The following is a 20,314-nucleotide window of genomic DNA, read 5'->3' as shown; positions in this document are numbered from 1 at the left end:
TATTTTCATTTAATCATTCCATCAAACCTAATTTTTCCAAGAAGACCAATTCAATGAGAAAAATTTATATTTTATACATTATTTTCTGTGAAACAGGATTCATGTGACAGCATGACATTCATAAAAGTCAATTCGAACGTCACTTTTGAAGTTTAACAGCTGATTAGTTGATTAGTATGGCGTGTCCTAAATGTTCAGTAATGAGCAATTTAATTTCATTATCATAAATACAATCGAATCCGTCCTCTTCTTTGGTAGGCAGATCTAAAACCTATACAATCCACCTTTCATAATCTTGAGACACTGGTACTGATTGACCGTAACCGCAACTCAAAAACACGCAGAGTATTGCTGATGCACAATTCAACAATAAAACTATTCAATGACTTATTAATTTAATGGAAATTTGAAGCATGTGACTTATGTATTCTCTCTGATTTGTTGAGGTTTCATATAATAAGCTTGAACATGAATTCGGTGAACTTGGAAATTTAGTGTATTTCAGAAAACTCACATTTTTAACTAAAATGCCTGGCACTAGCCTTGTTGTGCCTGTGGTTTTGTGGGGTAAACATCCCCCAACACACTGTATTTCTTGCATATTCCTTTCAAATGATCAGAAGACCTTGGCAACTGGGTGCTATGATGGTCAAATATGTTTATGGTAAGTTTCTTGACCTAATTTGAAAAATAAATACATATTTTCCTGTATTTAAGGCAAGTTGATCCTGATACTCTACAAATGACTCCACGATGTTTACTGGTTGGACATACAGCTCCTATACTCTGTATATCTAAGGCATCTATCGTTCAAGATAATAATTATATTGTCTCCAGTTCAGAAGCTGGAGAAATGTGCTCTTGGGATCTAGTTGATGGAAAATGTCGTGAGGTTAAAAAATTAACTCAAGTCCATACAAACATGCAGGTTGATAATAATTTTAATTTAAGTGGAGTTATTTACTTATATCGGAATTTTTAAGGCCTATCATATGAACAACTGCGCTGATGTTAGGTTGTTTTGTAATGGGTACTACCCTGAAATTATGGTTATGGATCCCTATAATTTGGAGGTATTATTTATGTTATCATCTAGGCAAAATCCTGACTGGATAAGTGCACTACATGTAAGTATTAAACAAAGATTCATCGAATCACTCTAATATGAACCATTTATAGGTTTTACGTCCGGTTAAAAGAAAAGATGATGTTGTTCTTGCGATAACAACCACTGGAATGGTAAAAGTTTGGACTCTACTAGGAGGAGAAAACAAATATTCGGATCCTATTTATGAAAATGAAAGTAAACAAATCAAACCTTTAAATGCTGTTTGTATAGTTTGTTGTGCATATAACCAAAGAACTGTACTTGTGGTCTGTACTAAGTATTGGCAAATTTATGATGCAGGTAAATTTTTCATATTTAGATGGTATTGATTAAAATAAAGATAGGATATGTTGAATTATTTCAATTTGTCTTTCTTGATATTTGTTCATTATTATTTCATTTTTACCTCATGAGATGTTAATTTTTTGTAGGTGACTTCAGTGTATTGTGCTCCTATTTAGCACCCAGAGGAGAGAGATGGATGTCTGGTGACTTCATAGCTATTGATCGAATTATCATGCTATCAGATGCAGGCAAAGGCTACTTATACAAGTTGCCGGCAAAGTAAGTGAAAGGAAAAAAGATAAAATTATTTATTGCAGGAAAATCTTCTCTATCTCTTGATGAACTTGAAAAATTATCAGTTCATTCTGTGGATTATGTAATAAAGTAAATGTGGTCACGTGAGATAATATTTGATTTTAAAATTTATATCGGTGTGCAAATATCACTTTTGATTAATTTTCATTGAGATTTATCAAATATCAATTAGTTCCTAAAGTAAACAACATTAGGAATGTGTATTATGATAATCTTGAATGAACATCTGAATTTATTTATTGATTGTTATTAAATTTCATAAAATTCTTATTTGAACCTTTGTCTTTCAAGTTTTATTTAATGATAAAATTTTGAATTCAAAGATATTAATTGTCTAGGTCTTCCTTAATTTTCTTTTCATTTCTTCATAACAATGGCATAATATTTTGCTCAAAAGACTACTTCTCTGGAGAATATACAAGTGAGAAGCACATTTTTCAGTGAATCAGCTAGAGCTTAACTGAATAAGCTATTTGACAAACTTTCAAATGCTCTCAAATTATTATGGTTATTGGGCACATACAAAGTGGCTGTTTTCAATTCGCATAAATACTTTTCAAAGCGGTAAAAAGTCAAGTGTCATATATGGAAGTGCTCCTTTTCACTAGTAATTGAATCGTTGTCTGCAGTCAAGATCATTTAGATGAGAAAAGTAAACTCATTATTATTTCATTGTAAAAATTAATTTGATTCATTACAATTAAATGAAAATTGGTTTGTTAAATTTATGTAGGTACAAGGAAGAATAAAACAAGAGCAGTACCTTTAATACTGTCAAATAGGTTATTTGGACTCGATATCTTTGATTCAATTGATTGTTTTGAGTTTTATTTAAGATTTATTCGTAGAGGTCCATGCATTGACACCTTTCCACAAGAAAATGCTCTAATATCATTTGAACACTTTTTTTATTGCTATATTTTTCATGCTGAAATGTATAACGACTATAATACAAATATCTGACACTCTTTCTCCTCTATTTCTCTAATAATCTATCTTTGATTCCACAAATATTATCTTATTTTCTAGAAGTCTCAGGATGAAAAATCTGAGGTAAACACTCACAACACACTGTAAAACTGTTTTCAGTACCTTCCTTGAGATGTTGGATTGTTTTTTGAAAACTATAATTCAACTTGACCTTTGTTTGCTTGACCATTTTTTCTCTTCCTTTTGTATTTATTTTTAGCAATGTGTGAAAAAAGCTTCATTTTGTAATGTACGGTATTCTTGCCCAAAACTGCTTTTATTCAATTCCATTTTTCAATTTGCAGTAGTGTTCCTGATAATAAAAACTTCCACAAACCAAGTACAGAAAGTGATAGCCCATTCCTCTACTGTTTGCTTAGCCAACCTGACAACAAGGTGAATGAATCCCTTACAATTTTTCCATTTTTATCATTATGTTTATTTTGTTAGTTTTTATTTGAAATTTTTTATCATATTTTTTTTTTAATTATTTTTTATTCATCAATTTTTCAATTTCATATAGGGTTTTTTTTTAATATTTTGATTTAATACTTATTCTTTATAAAATTTTTCATTTTTATTTATTTTTCAGACTTTGTCATGTCCACCTGCCATGAGTTTCGTAACTACACAAAAACAGAACAAATTATGCCGATACCTACTCAGAGGCGATTCAGAAGGTTATATCTTAGCTTGGAACATTCCCGACATCTCAGAGGCCCAATTGGCCGAAATAAGAAATCACAAACCTCCGCAACCTGTCAAAATGAATGCATCTCTTATGACGAGTCTCTCCGAAGCTTGGGAGAATGTCCGTCCAAGACCTGTTGGTATTTTGGACCAATTAGAGAAGCATGAAGGTCATAGTAAGTTGAAATGAGATAGCCTGAGGTGCCTTAACTGATTTTCGTTTGTTTAAGGAGTAAAACTTACGGCAAGCATATATCTGCCCACTCAGTGTAGGCTTGTGGTTGGTAGGGAGGATGGTACTATAATAATTGCACCAGCTGTTCAAAGTATTATGCTCCAGCTGCTTCACGGAAGTCATCAGAACTACCTAGGTATGTTTTTGTATATCCCAACCTAACTTTAACTTGTTTAGGCGTATTATAGAATTTATTACTGTGAATTAATGTTTTGGAGGTCATAACTCAAGAGAGATACAGGATTTAAAGAAATTCTCATAAGTTACAGTGACTGAATAAACCACAGTGGTCCTTCACCTGATTTTGACATGTGTCAGTTCAGTCAATTGTATTCTCAAGTTCTATGGTTCTTTGTCCCCATTCGCCATTTTTAGTTTCAATTTGAACGTATTGTCGCCCCTATGTTCAATTAAGTCACTATATCAAAACTGAATTCAAAGCTCCCTCTACCGTCGGTAGACTGAAGCAATGACAGTTCTTTATACAATAATTTCTCCTTCGTAGACTGGCCACCACACCAGATTTTATCGGGACACGGAGGGAGGGTAAACTGCCTACTCTACCCCCACAGTCAACATTCCAGATACGATAAGAACTTCTTGGTGTCAGGTGGTGTTGATTTCGCAGTATGTCTATGGGATCTGTACTCGGGCACCTTATTACACAGGTTTTGTGTCCATGCAGGAGAAATTACACAGCTTTTGGTACCGCCAAACAACTGCAGCGTAAGAATATTTTCAATGTTGAACTCCGAAACCAATTAGTCGATTTCTTTGAATTTTCAGAATCGAATACAGAAATGCATCTGTTCTGTAGCGTCAGATCATTCTGTTACCTTGCTCAGCTTGACGGAACGAAAGTGTGTATGTCTAGCTTCTAGACATCTGTTCCCAGTGACTACCATAAAGTGGCGACCTCTAGATGATTTTATCATCATAGGTTGCTCTGATGGTACCGTGTATGTTTGGCAAATGGAGACTGGACATCTAGATCGAGTTCTACAAGGTATACTTAACATTTACTCTTAATAAGGAGAATAATCCTACATTTTTCTTCTTTATTCTTAGGAATCGCAGCTGAAGAGGTCCTATATGCTTGTGAAGAAAATGAAGCTCATAACATGTCCTCTGAAGTTGGCTTAGCTAACCCAGCTGTTCATTTCTTCAGGTATGTCAAAGATTTTCTTCAGTTACCGAATAATTAGTTTTTATGTAACAGTTAACTAATTTCCAACAAATAATATCCTGAAACTGTTAGACACATTGTGACACATTAATTTCGAAGCAAATATCATTGATACATAAATATGTGTATGACTATATTTTGTACTTTTTTTTTGCAGAGGATTACGGCACAGAAATTTGTCAGCAATTAGGCATGCAACACAAAGAGGTCTGCATCAAATACAACAGCTTGGTGCTCACATAAATAATGATGATCCTCATATGCAGAGAAATCATACTTCTCCTTTGTCAATTCAAGGCTTAAGAACCAATCCCAAAGGTATTTTATTCTTCATTTGTTATTCTTTTCCAGATTGGGGACCAGTAATCAGATTAAATTTGATTACTGGCAGATTTCATACAAAACACAAGAGCTCTTTTTTCACCTTCAGTTTCTAAATTTAACTGACAAAGTGAACTTAGCTAACAGTTTCTCGCTGCCATAAATACTTCAATAATTCTGACAGTAAGCACCTAACTTCATGGTGTTACTCCATATATTAGCGACCTGGATGTGAAAACAAAGTTTACATTCATGGTCCTTAAAATTGAATTTATTCCAGATCCCGAGAGCCATATATTATTCTTCGATATTGAAGCACTCATCATCGAATTATTAAGTGAAGAATATGCCATGATGTCTCCAGGCAGTTTAGAAGCTGCTGGATTAACATCTCATACTGAATATATGAAAGTTCTAGCTTTAACACAAAGTGCCAGTCCTGATGCGCATAAAAAAATTGCAGGTAAAGTAATGATTTCTTTAATGGAACCATAAATATTAGTGTATAGTTTCAATCGATTGTATGCTGATAGCGTTTTTCAATATTTCATTAATATTTTTCTACTCAAGATTTCTTTGGGAAAGTGAAAGACAAAGCCGAAAATATGGAAAGAATTATTAAGGAGAAAGACAAACATGGTAAAAAAGGAATATTTTAGAAATGCTTGTGCACATTTGTAATTAAGGGTCTTCCATTGACGGATATTCAGACCCCAAATTTAGTTTAGAAAACCCTTTTTTTCTTTAAATCTCCTTCAAAGTAATTTGCACCAGAGAGCACTATATTTTTAAGTTTTATGAATGCTTGCACCCTTACTTTTGATTTATACGTTTTTATGATATTTAAAATTTTTACCTGAGTAGTTTTGGCACATTTGATTTGAAACACTTGCTTGAATTTTTACTTTTGTTTGCTATTGGTTAGTCAATTGAAACATTTAATCTCCTCTTGGAGATATTTAACAGGCATGAAAAAAGAATCTTCAAAATTTCTAAATTTAATTTCCTACATACAGGTATATTAGCCAAAATGAAAGAAGGAGCAGAGCAAATGCAAACTAAGATTCAAGCCAAAGCGGAAAGTGTTTTAAAACAGGGCAACGATAACAATAAAGGTGAATTTTAAGTAACAATTGAAACTATTCATGCTCATTGTAAAAAATCAACAGTTGCTCATCAATCATTGTATTTTTTTTTTTTTTTTGGGTGACATATTTATGATTTTTAGAAGGAGGCGATCATAATACTCAATCTTCCAATAAGACTTTGAATTTTCCATTTGAAACTAGTCATGGAATGGAAATTGCCCAACTACTTTTATCCTTATTGCATACTTGGGGTTTAGATAGTGATTTGGACCGTGTGTGCCAAGCTAAACTAGGATTGCTGAGACCTTTAGTGAGTATAATCATGAAAACTTTTTTGCGCGCTTGTATGATTTGTAAAAAAACAATTTGAAGGTTCTTTCGAAATTTCATGAAAAAATCAATGAATATGACTCCAGACAAGCGCGCAAAAGTTCCTGATTTCAAGTCGATGTGTTCAATATTTTGAGAATTAGTTTTACTTAGACTTGCATCTTTTGTTTAGATCCCAATATCATTTGGCGTATTGTCAAAAGCAAACCATATGTCCTTGTTTCTTCCAACATGGCACAATTGTATACCTATGGAGAACGAACCTATGCCTCTACCAGCGGAAATATCCCTATCAAATAGTTTGCCATCAGATATGGTGAGACAGGAACAATTGATAAGGATATTTACGGCTAGAACCCATTGGGAGTTGAGCACAACACTAACCAGCAATCACCTGTTAGCTATTATTGCTCTCAGTCATACTCTCATGTCTATGAGCAACGCTACGTTTGTCCCAGAGCAAGAACGTAACAGAAAAATGCATAGGTATTACCCACTTCTTGATCTTTCGACTGTATCTTCATCTGGATTGTATTTTCAGGCAATCCACAAGAGTTAATTGGAGTAAAGTGGACGAAGAACACGAAGAGCTGTATACTCAACAGCAGGCCCATATAAAACAGGGCTGGTCGTTGTTGTCTACGTTGCATTGTGTTCTTTTGCCAGATAAAGTTATGGAAGCCGGAGCGAAGCACTTTAAACGACCACAAGTAGAGATGATGGCTAAAAGGTGGCAGCACCACTGTGTAGAGGTCAGGGAGGCGGCTCAGACACTCCTACTGGCCGAGCTCTCAAGGTAATTATCCAAACGGCCCGACAATGTTATATATTTATTGTTATAATTCTACAGAATGGGTCCCAAGGGTAGGAAAGCTTTAATCGAGACCTGGTCCCCGTATTTACCAATATTCTCAACACCGACGGATACTATAACCCAACAAATAACATCACCTATAACACAAAATAATATAAATTCTGCCAATTCCATACCAACAGAAGCAGTAAGTCCATCTAGGTGTTGCCAGTGGCAAATATGTAGAGCTCTTTATATTGTAACATGCGCAGTCGGTGCAAATTGACGAAATGGCATGATATCGCTGTTTTTTAGGACGAGGAAGAAGACGATGAGGAGGACGAGACCGTGAGGAGGCCATCTAATATAACGGAACTGAAACGTAAATATTCAACTGCCATTATTTTACTGGGAGTTATCGGAGCAGAATTTGGACAAGACATTACTAGCACTGATAATTCGAAAAAGAGAAACAGCGAGGATAGGCGAAAGAGTAGCGGTGCAGAAGGATTCGGTAAGCCACTTATTTAATTATTCCCAATAATAATGAAATAGTATGAGGAGAACAGATGACAATTTGGGGTTAAAAAAATTAAAAATTCGCAGAATATAAATCTTATCAGTATAAGCAGCGTATGTCTGGAAATTCATAATTAATTTGGATTGAAATAAATAACCAAAATTTAGGCTCTCTATATCAAGAACTACATATGTCTTGAAGTAAAAAAATCTAGGATTATGCATGTATTCTTAAGTGTCTCTTGAAAGGAACCTCAAAAGGGCCCACAAGTACATTACTACTACACTCAATTACACTGAGAAATCTTTAAAAGCGTTCATGAACGTTTCTGCAACGTGTTTTTCAACTTCAGAAACAAAAAGCTCCCCATTAACCTATAGTTGAGTGAACTTGAACTCTCATATTCGGAGGAACCTGCAATCTATAACATATAAAGCCGTTCGTAGAAGAATGTAGAGACGGATGTATATTAAATCAGGGCCTAGAGCATCTTAAGGATAAAGCTCTTTGTTGAATGCAGTAATTCCATAAAACAGTGATGTTAATTGAAAAAAAGGCCACCAGGACACAAAACTCTTTTGTAGTTTTAATAAAAAACACTACAGGGTATTACTTCATCAATAAGAGCTCAGGAATGAGTGAATACATCTGGAATCGCGCAAGCGAAAAGATGTGTGGAATTTTTTCCATCTTGTACAAAAAATATCAAGAACTGAACTTCAAGTTATTTGGGACTGCTGATAGGTACCGCATGTCAGAAGATGAAATTTGTAGACTCTATAAATCATACATATCACACAACTAAACACATATTGTGTGAATGTCCAGAATTGGGCAAGCTAATTCTAAGTTCTCAATAAGTGATAGCCACACTCTTTATGGGCTTCTGTTCTGATGTTGACAAATTTGTTATCGAAACGTTCAACAAACGCTAATTGAACAATCACATGGTCAAGAGTATGGTTCCTTCAAATTGTCAAGTATAGTACCGAGTACATGTAGAAAACTAATTATTTCATATTGAAGTAAGATATTTCTCTGATACGCTTACAGTGAACTGTAGTATTCATTGTAGGTTAGAAACTCCCAATCAAAGGTTTACTAACAACTCAATCGTCTATAAATTTATCTGTTTCGTAGCCCTGATAATCTGCTCACCTTGCTTTACTGTTAGGTGAATATATGCTTATTGAATTTTTTTTATTAGTACTGCTATTTGAGATTTAACAGCAAGAAATCTCTTTTTTTCTCCAATTTATTTGATATTGACTTTCCATTGTTTTATATTAGTTAGAAGGAACTGATTTTTTATCTCATTGATTGAATAAAATTAAACATTTTTTTTTGTGCAATAGTGTTAGGTTAGGTTATTGCAGAAGATGTTGCAGCTATCTATTTAGTACATAGTTAACAGATACTTTTTTTCATTCACTATAACTCCATGTTATGTTTTGATTTTAGCCAATCTGTACTTTGTCAATAGATATGTATATTAAAGAGTGTTCATTAAAATTCATGGTCAAGATGCTGTGTAGACATTAGAGTTGATTTTCTGTGAGTGTTATACTTATACCATATATTTCCCAGATTCGAAGTATGTAAACAAATGTTAGTAATATGGTACAATCTAGTTGTTGTTACAGAAAATCAACTCGAATTTCTCCACAGCACTCTTGACCACGAATTTTAATGAACGCTCGTTACTTTTCAGTATAACAACGATTTATTCCATATTTAGTACCTAGTGATATATGAGGATATCAGATTATGCCCTATGTTTTTATTATTCTCACTTGAATGCATTTTCTCTGTTACAACCAGTTTTTGAATTAATTAAATTTGATTGTACATACTAATGAAAATTGTCGAGTGTTTTACTAATACTGCTTCTTATTCATTGATAAATTTTCCAACCAGGTAGCAGATGGTCCCTAAGGTGGAGTATAAAGAAACAACCAGGTGAAATTTGCTATTTTTTTCTTTTGTGGTGTTTTGGTTGCTTAATTTTTTTGGGCAGAGTGTAATCTGTGATAATTTATGGACTGGGTTATATGTGGGTCGAAAGTTATCGCCTTTCTCTACTAGATAATTATCAGTCGGTGATTTTTCAGGACCTGGAAATAATAATTTGGCAAGATTGACAGCTATGGCGCTGTCGCATCTTTTACTTGCCCCGCCTTCTCCAAAACTACCCGCCTACGTGGCCTTGAGAAGAGCTGCTATCGATTTGATTGGCAGAGGTTTTACTGTTTGGGCGCCTTTCTTGGATATCAGTAAAGTACTTCTTGGTAAGGAGAAAATTCATAAGACTGTGATTCTTTGAGTGATAAAAATTTTGAACAAATTCCGTTTATAACTAAACTCAACTTTGTATGATGAAACACTTTTGAAATCTCTTTCGACCTATACTTCTAACATTTTGACTATTTCTCAGGTCTACTAGAACTCTGTTCTGAAGCTGACAGATTGGTACCCAGTATGACATATGGTTTACCATTAACTCCTCAAGCAGATTCTTGCAGAACTGCAAGACATGCCTTAACCCTTATTGCAACAGCAAGGTGGGTGTTGGTAATTTTAAGTTTTAGAAATTTGCTGTCGTGAAACCTTTTGTTATGAGATTCTATGGCTTTGCTGTATTTGTTACAGGCCCGCTGCGTTCATAACAACAATGGCAAAAGAAGTGGCTAGATACAATGCAATGCAACAAAATGCACAAACGTTGAACATAACGATAAATAATAATGTGTTGCACAAAGCCAAGCCTGAGATTCTGAGAGGTGTTGAGTTGTTAATAGAGAAAATGCAGAATGAAATGACTGATCTATTGGTAGAGGTGAGTTACCTGATCTAATCTCAAAGTGACATATCAAAATTAACTTGAGCTCATTATTTGGATCCCTGCTGCAGCTTTTTTTTTATCGTGAATTTCTTTCATTTTCATGCTAACGAACTTTCAGACAGTTATAGCTGCATCAGTTTTCGAGGAACTAGCAGCTTGATTGACTTTTTCTTGAATATTTCAGGACTCAGAGCGGTGTAACTTCGATCCCATCGATCAATTAAACCGGTGGATGGTGTTGGTAATACATTATGCAGAACTTTCATTCTTAACTTTATAGTACATTCAGTAGATTTGAGTAACATGTAGTTCAAACTTTTTGCCAATTCCATCCTAGTTTTTCCTTCTCATTCGACAATTTTGAGTGGCCTTTTTGCCACGTAAAAATTCGAAACCTGATAACAAGCAGTCTATTAGAAAACATTCTAACTTCATTATTATCTAAAATTTTATTCTATACTGTTCCCAGGTATTCAGATTTATTGAATAGCGTCTTAGCTAGTATTCAAACGTACTTTACCAGAAATACAACTTTAATAGAATGTATTTGAAATACAAAAATTTCTTTAATACCTAAATTTGAACGATAATTTTTAATTTTCGAAATAAAACTTTCATACATTTGAGATATATCCAGTGACATTAGAAATATTACACACTGAAAGAATTTCCCCAAATTAAGTTTTGACAATGTGGTTATCTTCAATAAAGAATGAAACGATAGTATTTACAAGAAATTTGATCAACATGTAATTGAAAATGTTTTTGGAGACCCACTACCTGAATACATTGATGAAATAAGAACTATAAGGAGATTGATGTCTGTTTGTATATACAAGTACTGTATACCCAGCTATGTTTCTCAGTTTTTAATGAGTTGCGTGCAAATGCTATCGTTTCATTTCGCTTTTGATATAGAACTTATTGTCAACAAATCATATTGAAGAAATTATTGGTTTTGATGGTAGGTGTGCATTTATGTTTCATCAAATAAAAAAAGTGAATTAAAATTACAACAACAAGGTGTTACCTGGGATTATGAACCGGTTCAATGAAGAACATACCAACGGAAACGGCGAGATCCTTATCGACTTCTGCGCCCGCTACTCCCTTAGGATAAACAACACTTTTTTCCCTCACAAACCCCAGCATAAGATAACATGGCAAAACACCCGAGGCCAGCAATCAATTATCGATTTCGTCATATCTAACAGAGCCATACACCCTTCTCAGATCTTAGACGTCAGAAGCATAACATCAGCAAATATCGGTACGGACCATAATCTCGTCCTGTGTAAGCTCCGAATGAACATACAAAGAAAAAGGCAGGAGAAGAACAAGTGCACTAGAAACAAATTCAACATAGAATCTCTCAGTAACACATCAACAAAAAACCTGTACCAAACACGGATTGACGAGAAAATCGAAACAGATGGAGTACAAGAAACGGATGACGTAGAAATATGCTGGAGGAAGATAAAAAACAACATCAAAACAGCAGCAACAGAAGCAGTTGGACAGAGACAAATAAAAACAGTAGAGAGAACCCAGAACAAAGAATGGTATTGCCCAGAAATAAAGGAACTAGCAATCAAAAAGAGGGAAGCTTACATAAGATACAGGAGCAGTAGAACACCGGAGGAGAGAATACGATATACAGATGTAAGAAACAGGGTCAACGCGGATATAAAGGACATAAAGAGGAAATACTGGGAGCAATTTAGCTCTGAGATGGAACACGATCTCTATGGAGCTCAAAGGAAAATATGGGGGATGCTGAGGAACAGAAGGAAAGAGATAGCGGAATACACAAAGACGGTACAGATCGATGAGGAAACATGGGTGGAACATTTCACAAAATTGCATAACACACGTAGAGGCCAGGATAGGGATCGTCATATTGAAGAAGATGGAAATACAGAAACGTCAGAGATCACAATCCAGATGGTGAAGGAGGCAATCAAAAATCTGAAGAACCGTAAATCCCCCGGTCAAGACGAAATACCGAACGAACTTCTTAAATACGGAGGACCCAAACTTGTCAAGGAACTAACAACACTATTCAACAAAATAACCACCACAGGAAAGGTTCCTGCAGAATGGAAAAAAAGCATAACAATACCCGTGTTCAAGAAAGGAGATAAAAGGAACCCCGAAAACTATAGAGGGATCACGCTACTTAATTCCACAATGAAGCTGTTCACAAAGATTCTGACAGATATAATTCAAAAATACACAAATACTTCTGAAGAACAGCAAGGATTCAGGAAAAACCGATCAACTCTTGATGCAATATATATAATCCGGCAGCTAATAGAAAAATCTATAGAGTACGACAAGCCTGTGTACATGTGCTTCATAGATCTAATAAAGGCTTTTGATCGAGTTCAACTGAAGGATGTCACTCGTATCCTACAGAACAAACATGTTCCACATGACATCGTTAACATCATTAGGGAACTAAATCATGAAACATCTACGAGAGTATCAACGAAAACCGGTATTACGAAGGATATACCAACACCAACAGGAATAAGGCAAGGAGACTCCTTGAGCCCCCAACTATTTAACATGATAATGGACGACATAATAGAGGAACTGAAGACAACAAAGGGATACAAACTAACAACAGGAGAAATAAAAATAATCTGCTACGCTGACGATGCAGTAATCATGGCCGAGAGCGAGGATGATTTACAAAGGCTCCTGTTCAAATTCCACACGAAGGCCAAAAAACTTAACATGGAAATATCTACCCCAAAAACAAAGACTCTTGTCATTTCCAAAGAACCTATAAGATGCAAGCTTGTAGTGGAAGATCGACCAGTTGAACAGGTGATGGCAGTCGAATACTTGGGAGTACGAATAACATCCAACCAGGACAGAAACAGGGAAACTAGAGAACAGACCAGCAAGGCGGCAAGGATATCGGGTGCACTAAGAGATATCATATGGAATAACAGGCACATGCGTATGGAAACTAAAATTAGAATATATAAAAGTGTTATAAGACCAATAATGACATACGGGATAGAAACAAGAGCTGACAATCAAGTGACCAAGAACGCACTTCGAACAGCCGAGATGAAAATACTGAGAAACGCCCTGGGATTCACCCTACGAGACAGAAAGAGAAATGAAGAGATTCGGAACATATGCGGAGTCCAAGATATAGTACGTTGGGGTCGAAACAGAAGGAGACTATGGAATTCCCACGTGGACAGGATGAACGAGGAAAGAATCGCGAAGATTGCGAGAGACGGAACACCAGGAACAAGACGACCGATAGGAAGACCTCCAAAAAGATGGAGAGATTCGTGGACGTCGATTTCGCAGGAAGGTTAAATGGAAAACACAAGCCCAAGGCTTAAAATACGAAGAAGAAGAAGAAGAAGAAGAATTAAAATTATCAACAAGTATAAATTGAATATCGTAATTCGGACAAAATCATGACAGTACCTACATTATTATTATTAAGCAATTTAAACATGGACGTGAATAGTACAGAATTATTATTAAGTTTTTTGTTTTTATCATTTATGTGTTTTTATTATTCCAAAATGGAATTTCATGATTCTATCTTTGTCCATATATCATTATTTATTACTTAAAAATAAGGTTACTTTCATATATATATCATGAAACAGACTTTGACTCTTTCGTTATTCTTGATTGCAATTTGATCCGCATAATTTGTTAACATTATGGGATATTTGATACTTGATAATTGTTGCCTGCAATTTGTTATTTGTTGCTGTATAAATGCAAACTAACCCTTATGATGCTGCTTATTTCTCATAATATTTGTTTTAACTACTTGAAGGGAAAATTATTATCTCATATTATTTTTGTTATTATTCTTTTTTTTATATTAGTAGTGATGGATAGAACACTTCCCTTTAAGTTATTATTATTTATTTTTTTCATTAATTAATAGTTTAATTATATCCTTACACAAAAAAAAAAAATCACAATAAATGATACCTATAATTAATTTCAATACTTACTTGGACAGTATGGAATGAATTAATATTTTTATGAAGGGCGGGTCATCTGTAATTTTTTTAGTTACTACTAAATTCTAATACTAATTCAGTAATCTTATTTGAAAAAAAAAGTTGATGGCCTTTCCTTGCTTCTCTATTGTTCGAACCTACATGTGAGATTCTTTTCAGTTGATGGATATCATATTACACTGCTTAGACCAAAGTCAACTCAAAAATAAGAGTTTACAGGATGTATTTCCTGCAATTTGTAGATTTACTCAAGTTTCACATTGCCTTACAACTCGAAGGATAGCTGGTAGGTATTTTCGAATGCTTGGATCAGTTCGAGGTTTTTACCCGCATGATTTTGCAGTTGGTTCCAACAACGGTACACTAACCCTTTACGAACTGAGACATAATAAGACCACATCAATCAATGCGCATTCTACGCCCGTCACTGCTGCTGCCTTCAGTCCTGATGGTAAATTCTTGGTCAGTTACTCCTGCGGTGAAAACAAACTTTGTTTCTGGCAAACCAGCACGGGTGAGTAGCTTACATACTGTATATTTGTGGGTCGAAAACTTGGAACTTTTTATTTTTGCACCAACAACTATCCCCAATCTTGTTTAGTTCGCTTAAAATTATGCTTTATTTTCCTTTAGTCAGTAGTTTCTTTCTCATTCTGTAAAAATGAAAACTTTTTCGTTTTTGAGCCCACTCCTGTTTTTTTTTTATTTTTTCTTTTGCGTTGACACTTGCCTCTTCCAGTAATTTTAAGATGTAGAAAGATCCATATACACTGTGGTTCTTGCACCTGTCCGAAAGTAGGGTTTTCTTTGAGTTTCTGTGGTTGTACAAGAGTTGAGCAGGAAGATAGTCATGACGAAAGCGAAAATCATATCAATGAAAAAAGCTGCAATATACGTAGGTAGCATATATAACATATAAATCGCTTTTTGCCTATGCTATTGCATCATCACATTTTATACAGGGTGTAAGAGGTGCACTACTCACAATCCACTTTTTGTCAAATTCCAACGTATTGAGGAAGAATTGTTAAAGCCTTGTTGACAGAAGAATCTTTACAATATTTTGTACTTCCCGATCACAACTTCTAAGTTTAAACTTACATACAAAATAGAGATTCTTCTTTTGACAGGTCCAAATGTATTGTTTTAAGATCATAAGGTAGTTTTGACTATGGGTTTTTTTGTTTCGTTTTTGTCCACCTGTGTTCTATGATGAGAGTGTAATTTCTTTGTGTCATATCTGTGCCATATCAGCATCATCTAGAGATTAATGCTTCACTTAATATTGTAGTGAACATGTCTGTTTTTTTCCTTTAACAGTTTTGTGATATTGTTTGCTATATACATTCTAATGTATGATTTTTTTCTTGTACCGTGTACAAAATCCAGCACTTTCAGATTTTCATTCAGTAATTTCAGTTCTTGAGTACTACTCAGATACACTTCCTTTATTCGACACATAAATCTTTTAGATCTGAATACTCGAATGACCAAGCCCTCTTCTTACACCCTGTATAAGCAGCGACTTAAGTTTACCATTTGTGATTAACGCTTGGTGTGGAACTCTATAAGGTTATGGAAAGTTTGAAGGCTATCATCAGTACATCCTTGGATAATTTAGAGGTAGTCGTAGAGAACTGGGATTCCTAACCTAATTTCTCGAATTAATACTCTTGAATATTCTAGAAGATTTGAAGCGGAATAGTTATATTGAATTAATAGATTAATTTATGCGTCTATAACTTATTTAGAAATTATAGTGTAATAAGGAAGTCTACGTTCCTTCAATCATGGTTGTTCAAACTCTATTTGTTCCGAGTTAATAATAACAATATAAAGAGAATACAATAAATAATAGTAGAAACCCTAAAATAGCTAACTTTAAACGTATAATATACGTTAGCTCATTTACTGAATTCATGACAAATAATTAGAAGAAATTAATGAAATTCTGGTCCTTTAATTTATAATTCATTGAAAATAACTAATTGTTACAGAAAGTTTTTTTAATAATTTTATTATTAACTATTCATAGGTTGTGGCTTTTCATATTTATTCTATTTATTATTAAACCAGTTAATTACAAGCAACTTATTGCCTGAGCGCAGGTCAGACTGTTAGGAAGAAATGTTAATAATCCCAAATCAATTTTTTATTGATACCGATTCATCGTCTCTCATAAAGAAGTTTTAATAATATTGTTTAGTTTGATTTGAGTTGTGGTATTTTTCTTGATGGGTGTTATTTGAGGTGGAAGTTTTGAATGGTGATGTAAATGTATGTTCTTTAAATGTGAATTTACAGATTTACCCTTGATAGTTAAACCTTTAAGGTAGGAAAATCTACATAGAACGCATCATTGCAATATTTGTTGGAAGTTATTCTTTCCTTTAGTAACGTAATAAAACAAGTTATTTTTAATTTATTGTCTGATTCATACGTTAAGATATGTTCAAATACATGCGCATTTCATTTTGATTTAGACACGAACAGTCAGGCTCAGAAATCATCCTAAGGGGTTAAGAAACACTCTGATTTGATTTAAAAACGTTTTTGATGTTACACTAGTGATTTCCTTCAATTGACAGTTCTTTATTGAGTCAATGACGTTTTTTAATCGATATGCCATATAATTACAAGGTGAGTTGGTCGTGAAGAATTGAAAATAAAAAATAACTGGTGTATTAGTGGCTTTCCAAAATTGAGAGGTAGTTAGGTATAATCGACAAATTGCAATTTGACATTTATCGAACACGAAATCCACCAATCAATTGTCCTAGGTATGTTCGGTTTGGGCCAATCGCAGACCAGGTGTGTGAAGTCTTACAGCACGGCTCCAATTGCTGACGTGTCAAGGTTGAACCCGATGCGACTGGCTAGGTTGATTTGGATCAACAATAGGACTGTCACACTGATGCTTGCGGATGGTTCTGAAACACGTTTCAACATATAATGTTCAGGTCGCTAAGTTGTTTTCGTGGCCTTCAATGTTGATGTTATTCTCTTCTTCTTCTTCTGGTGTTGATTCCAATCTATGATATTAATCTAAAAAGTGCACCATAATATTCTAGAATATGTATGTAAATGTATTGTATCAATATGTATCAAATTTTATCTCCTTAACAACTTTGTTTTTGACATCGCTTATGTTGAGGTGTATATGGAGCAATAAACCTAAACAGTTGGTCCTCTATAGGTTTGGCTGCTGAACTGCGTAGGATTTTCGAGTCTGATATTTGATCAGAAATTATGGGTGTATAGGTTAAAGCAGTTTTTCAAACCTATGGAGCTCCTTAATACAGTATTAATTTAAGTTTCTGATCGTAATGACCCATTCTGTTTCGGGTACATAGCATGAATTCTTACACGAAACATTTTAACCTCTATTTTATCGCCACCGTAATTTGAATCTTTTATTTTTCGTAATTGGGTCTTAATTGTTTTTAATATGAATAAGTCAAGTATGATTTCTCTTAGTTGTGTCAAGAACGATGATAGTGATCTAGTCATTTTTAGTCAATTCGTCAATTGCAAGGTTGTTGGGTATTTGCAATAATAATGTAAGAGGTTAATTTTTAATTTTATACATCTGAGTGACAATAATTTGATGAAACAAATTATTTTTTCTTAGTTCATGTAAAATAAATAGTAACGATGAGATGTGTTAGCCAAATCATCTGATATATGATAAATAGCCTTAATATCCTTTTTCATTGAATGTGCCTCATTGTATACCTTGTAATTGGAAAAATGCATCTCACATATTTGATTAATTTTTGGAAGACGTTAAAAATAGATGAAAATTGAATTTACTTGGAATTTTGACAATCGTTACAGTAGAATGGAATATTGAATTGTTGGTTTTGTTCATAAACAAATTTATGCTGCTCATCAGATGCATAACAGAGGTACATTTTTCCATAGATTTGTTATGTAGAATCTGCTGCAGTATCCATATGAATGGAAATATTAGCTTTTCTGAAGTATCGATATATTTTCATCCTTGAAATATCTATTGACTGTTGATAATCACTAAGGAATTTTTGCATTTTAAAGGGCACACGATAAAATTGAATAAATAAGTGTTTGCCTATTTGCTATATTAACCCTATAGTGTGTAGTGTTACAAGTTCTTGTTCCCTACTCTAAAAATATTTAAATTTGAATATCCTCTTATATTACTCAGCTTATTTGAATTAACTATCAGAATGTTTAATGTAAGAACAATTGAATGTATTTCCCCAAAGGCTATTTAGAATAATAGGAAAAGGATGCATTTTGCAAACATCAATTTTGCATTTCAGAAATTGAGATTAATTTCGAAAACTGAGTTTTTCCCATCAAACAAGCATGAACGATTCTTTACAGTTATTGTTTTGTGTTTAATCAAAACTTCGCAAAGCCTTTCTACAGCAAAATATAGTTCAAAATTTTCTCTTCGGATTTTTAGTTAGTACTTAAAAAATATATCTCCCAATGTTTAGTGGAAAAGTTCATCAGTAGGCCTGAGGAAAAAAAATGATTTTTGTGATAATTGTATTTTTGGAATTGCAAATCAAGCTTGATTTGAACTATAGGAAATATTCTCTCATTTCTTCATGTTATTTTTTTATTATCAGTATTGTTTTAGTCAATTAGTTAACGATTTTATGTGGTAATTTGAAATTTCATCCTAAATGATTTGATTTGGTATTCTGTACCGTATTGTTGGAAATAATATATACATAGTTGTAAGGAATGTATAAATGTTATTTATTTATAAATTCTACCCCTTTGTAGTTAAAGTGTATCATATAATACGTTATTTAATTGATAATAATTTAAATTTTTTCCCTTGTAATTGTAGTTTAGTTAGATCCTACTGTAAATTAATTTTTTGAATTTTTATGATGTAAATAAACATTATTATTTAGATAATCAATAATTACTTTTCATTGATTCGTGTCTTGTTACTAATAATTTGTAGTTCATTTGATCTACTTGACCTCAGTAGGTTTTTTAATCCCAAAATTTCGTAGATTAAGATAACCCGGGAAAAGTTGAGTTCATAATATTCTAGTTGATTAATACTTAGAAAAATACTTAGAATTACTACAGGTAATGTAGTTTCCTTAACTTTTTAGCAACTTTAGGATTAATTTAAATTAAAAGATTTTGGAATTAGGTCGTAGTTTTGATTTATATGAATGAGGAACATTGTTTTGTAGGCTCATTGAGAATATCTGTTTCAAAAACAAAATTTATTACTCTTTCATGGCATTTCGGTCATTTATTATGTCTTCTCCCAGTTAAAAATGAATAACAGTCAGTGACAAAGGAAAAAAATACAAAAAATTTAATCATTGCATACATTATGTATCTAAAACGTAAGACGTACTATCACTTGGAATAAGATTTTTAGAAAAAAAGCCCGCAAATGTTTTATTTTCGAAATACAGAGTGTCAAGTTTGGTTTTGAATGCAAATCTACAGGGTGATATTTTTTCTGGGACAGTTTCCGCTTCTTTCCTCCAGAATTTTTTTTTTTTTGGTGGACCTCTGGTAGTTTAGACAAAGGTTCTTGATTTCTTGTAGTTTTGTCGTATTTGCTACCGATTTCGATTTAAAAATTCAAAC

At 33.6% G+C, this 20,314-nt stretch overlaps 1 protein-coding gene across 13 annotated transcripts; it reads left to right on the top strand.

Moving 5' to 3' along the window:
• The first annotated feature begins 143 nt into the window (after nucleotides 1-143).
• Nucleotides 144-19,615, top strand: LOC123671758 (WD repeat-containing protein 7). Of its 13 annotated transcripts, none has more exons than XM_045605779.1 (29): nucleotides 144-664; nucleotides 718-928; nucleotides 984-1,127; nucleotides 1,180-1,408; nucleotides 1,540-1,672; nucleotides 2,983-3,073; nucleotides 3,270-3,543; nucleotides 3,598-3,738; nucleotides 4,108-4,328; nucleotides 4,389-4,608; nucleotides 4,671-4,770; nucleotides 4,946-5,106; nucleotides 5,390-5,572; nucleotides 5,680-5,748; nucleotides 6,126-6,224; nucleotides 6,338-6,507; nucleotides 6,700-7,013; nucleotides 7,069-7,323; nucleotides 7,378-7,579; nucleotides 7,636-7,834; nucleotides 9,758-9,799; nucleotides 9,952-10,128; nucleotides 10,275-10,401; nucleotides 10,490-10,676; nucleotides 10,867-10,923; nucleotides 14,858-14,984; nucleotides 15,042-15,212; nucleotides 15,438-15,593; nucleotides 17,479-19,615. In XM_045605779.1, exons 1-29 carry the CDS (start codon nucleotides 528-530, stop codon nucleotides 17,649-17,651), a joined length of 4,770 nt encoding a protein of 1,589 aa, XP_045461735.1. In that variant the 5' UTR covers nucleotides 144-527; the 3' UTR covers nucleotides 17,652-19,615. The 13 variants fall into 13 exon arrangements, with proteins under 13 accessions (XP_045461735.1, XP_045461739.1, XP_045461736.1 ...); XM_045605781.1 differs by having other exon boundaries at nucleotides 145-664; nucleotides 7,378-7,528; XM_045605783.1 differs by lacking the exon at nucleotides 5,680-5,748.
• The last annotated feature ends 699 nt before the right edge of the window (nucleotides 19,616-20,314 follow it).

Source organism: Harmonia axyridis, chromosome 1, assembly GCF_914767665.1.
Source record: "Harmonia axyridis chromosome 1, icHarAxyr1.1, whole genome shotgun sequence".
Lineage (NCBI taxonomy): Eukaryota > Metazoa > Arthropoda > Insecta > Coleoptera > Coccinellidae > Harmonia > Harmonia axyridis.
This window is presented reverse-complemented; position numbering and strand designations above follow the sequence as displayed.

Coding starts and splice junctions, on each gene's coding strand:
- LOC123671758 (XM_045605779.1), top strand. CDS start 528: ATGCCTGGCACTAGCCTTGTTGTGCCTGTGGTTTTGTGGGGTAAACAT. Junction 5,107..5,389: donor CTTAAGAACCAATCCCAAAG/GTATTTTATTCT, acceptor AATTTATTCCAG/ATCCCGAGAGCCATATATTA. Junction 15,213..15,437: donor TTTCTGGCAAACCAGCACGG/GTGAGTAGCTTA, acceptor TGCCTCTTCCAG/TAATTTTAAGATGTAGAAAG.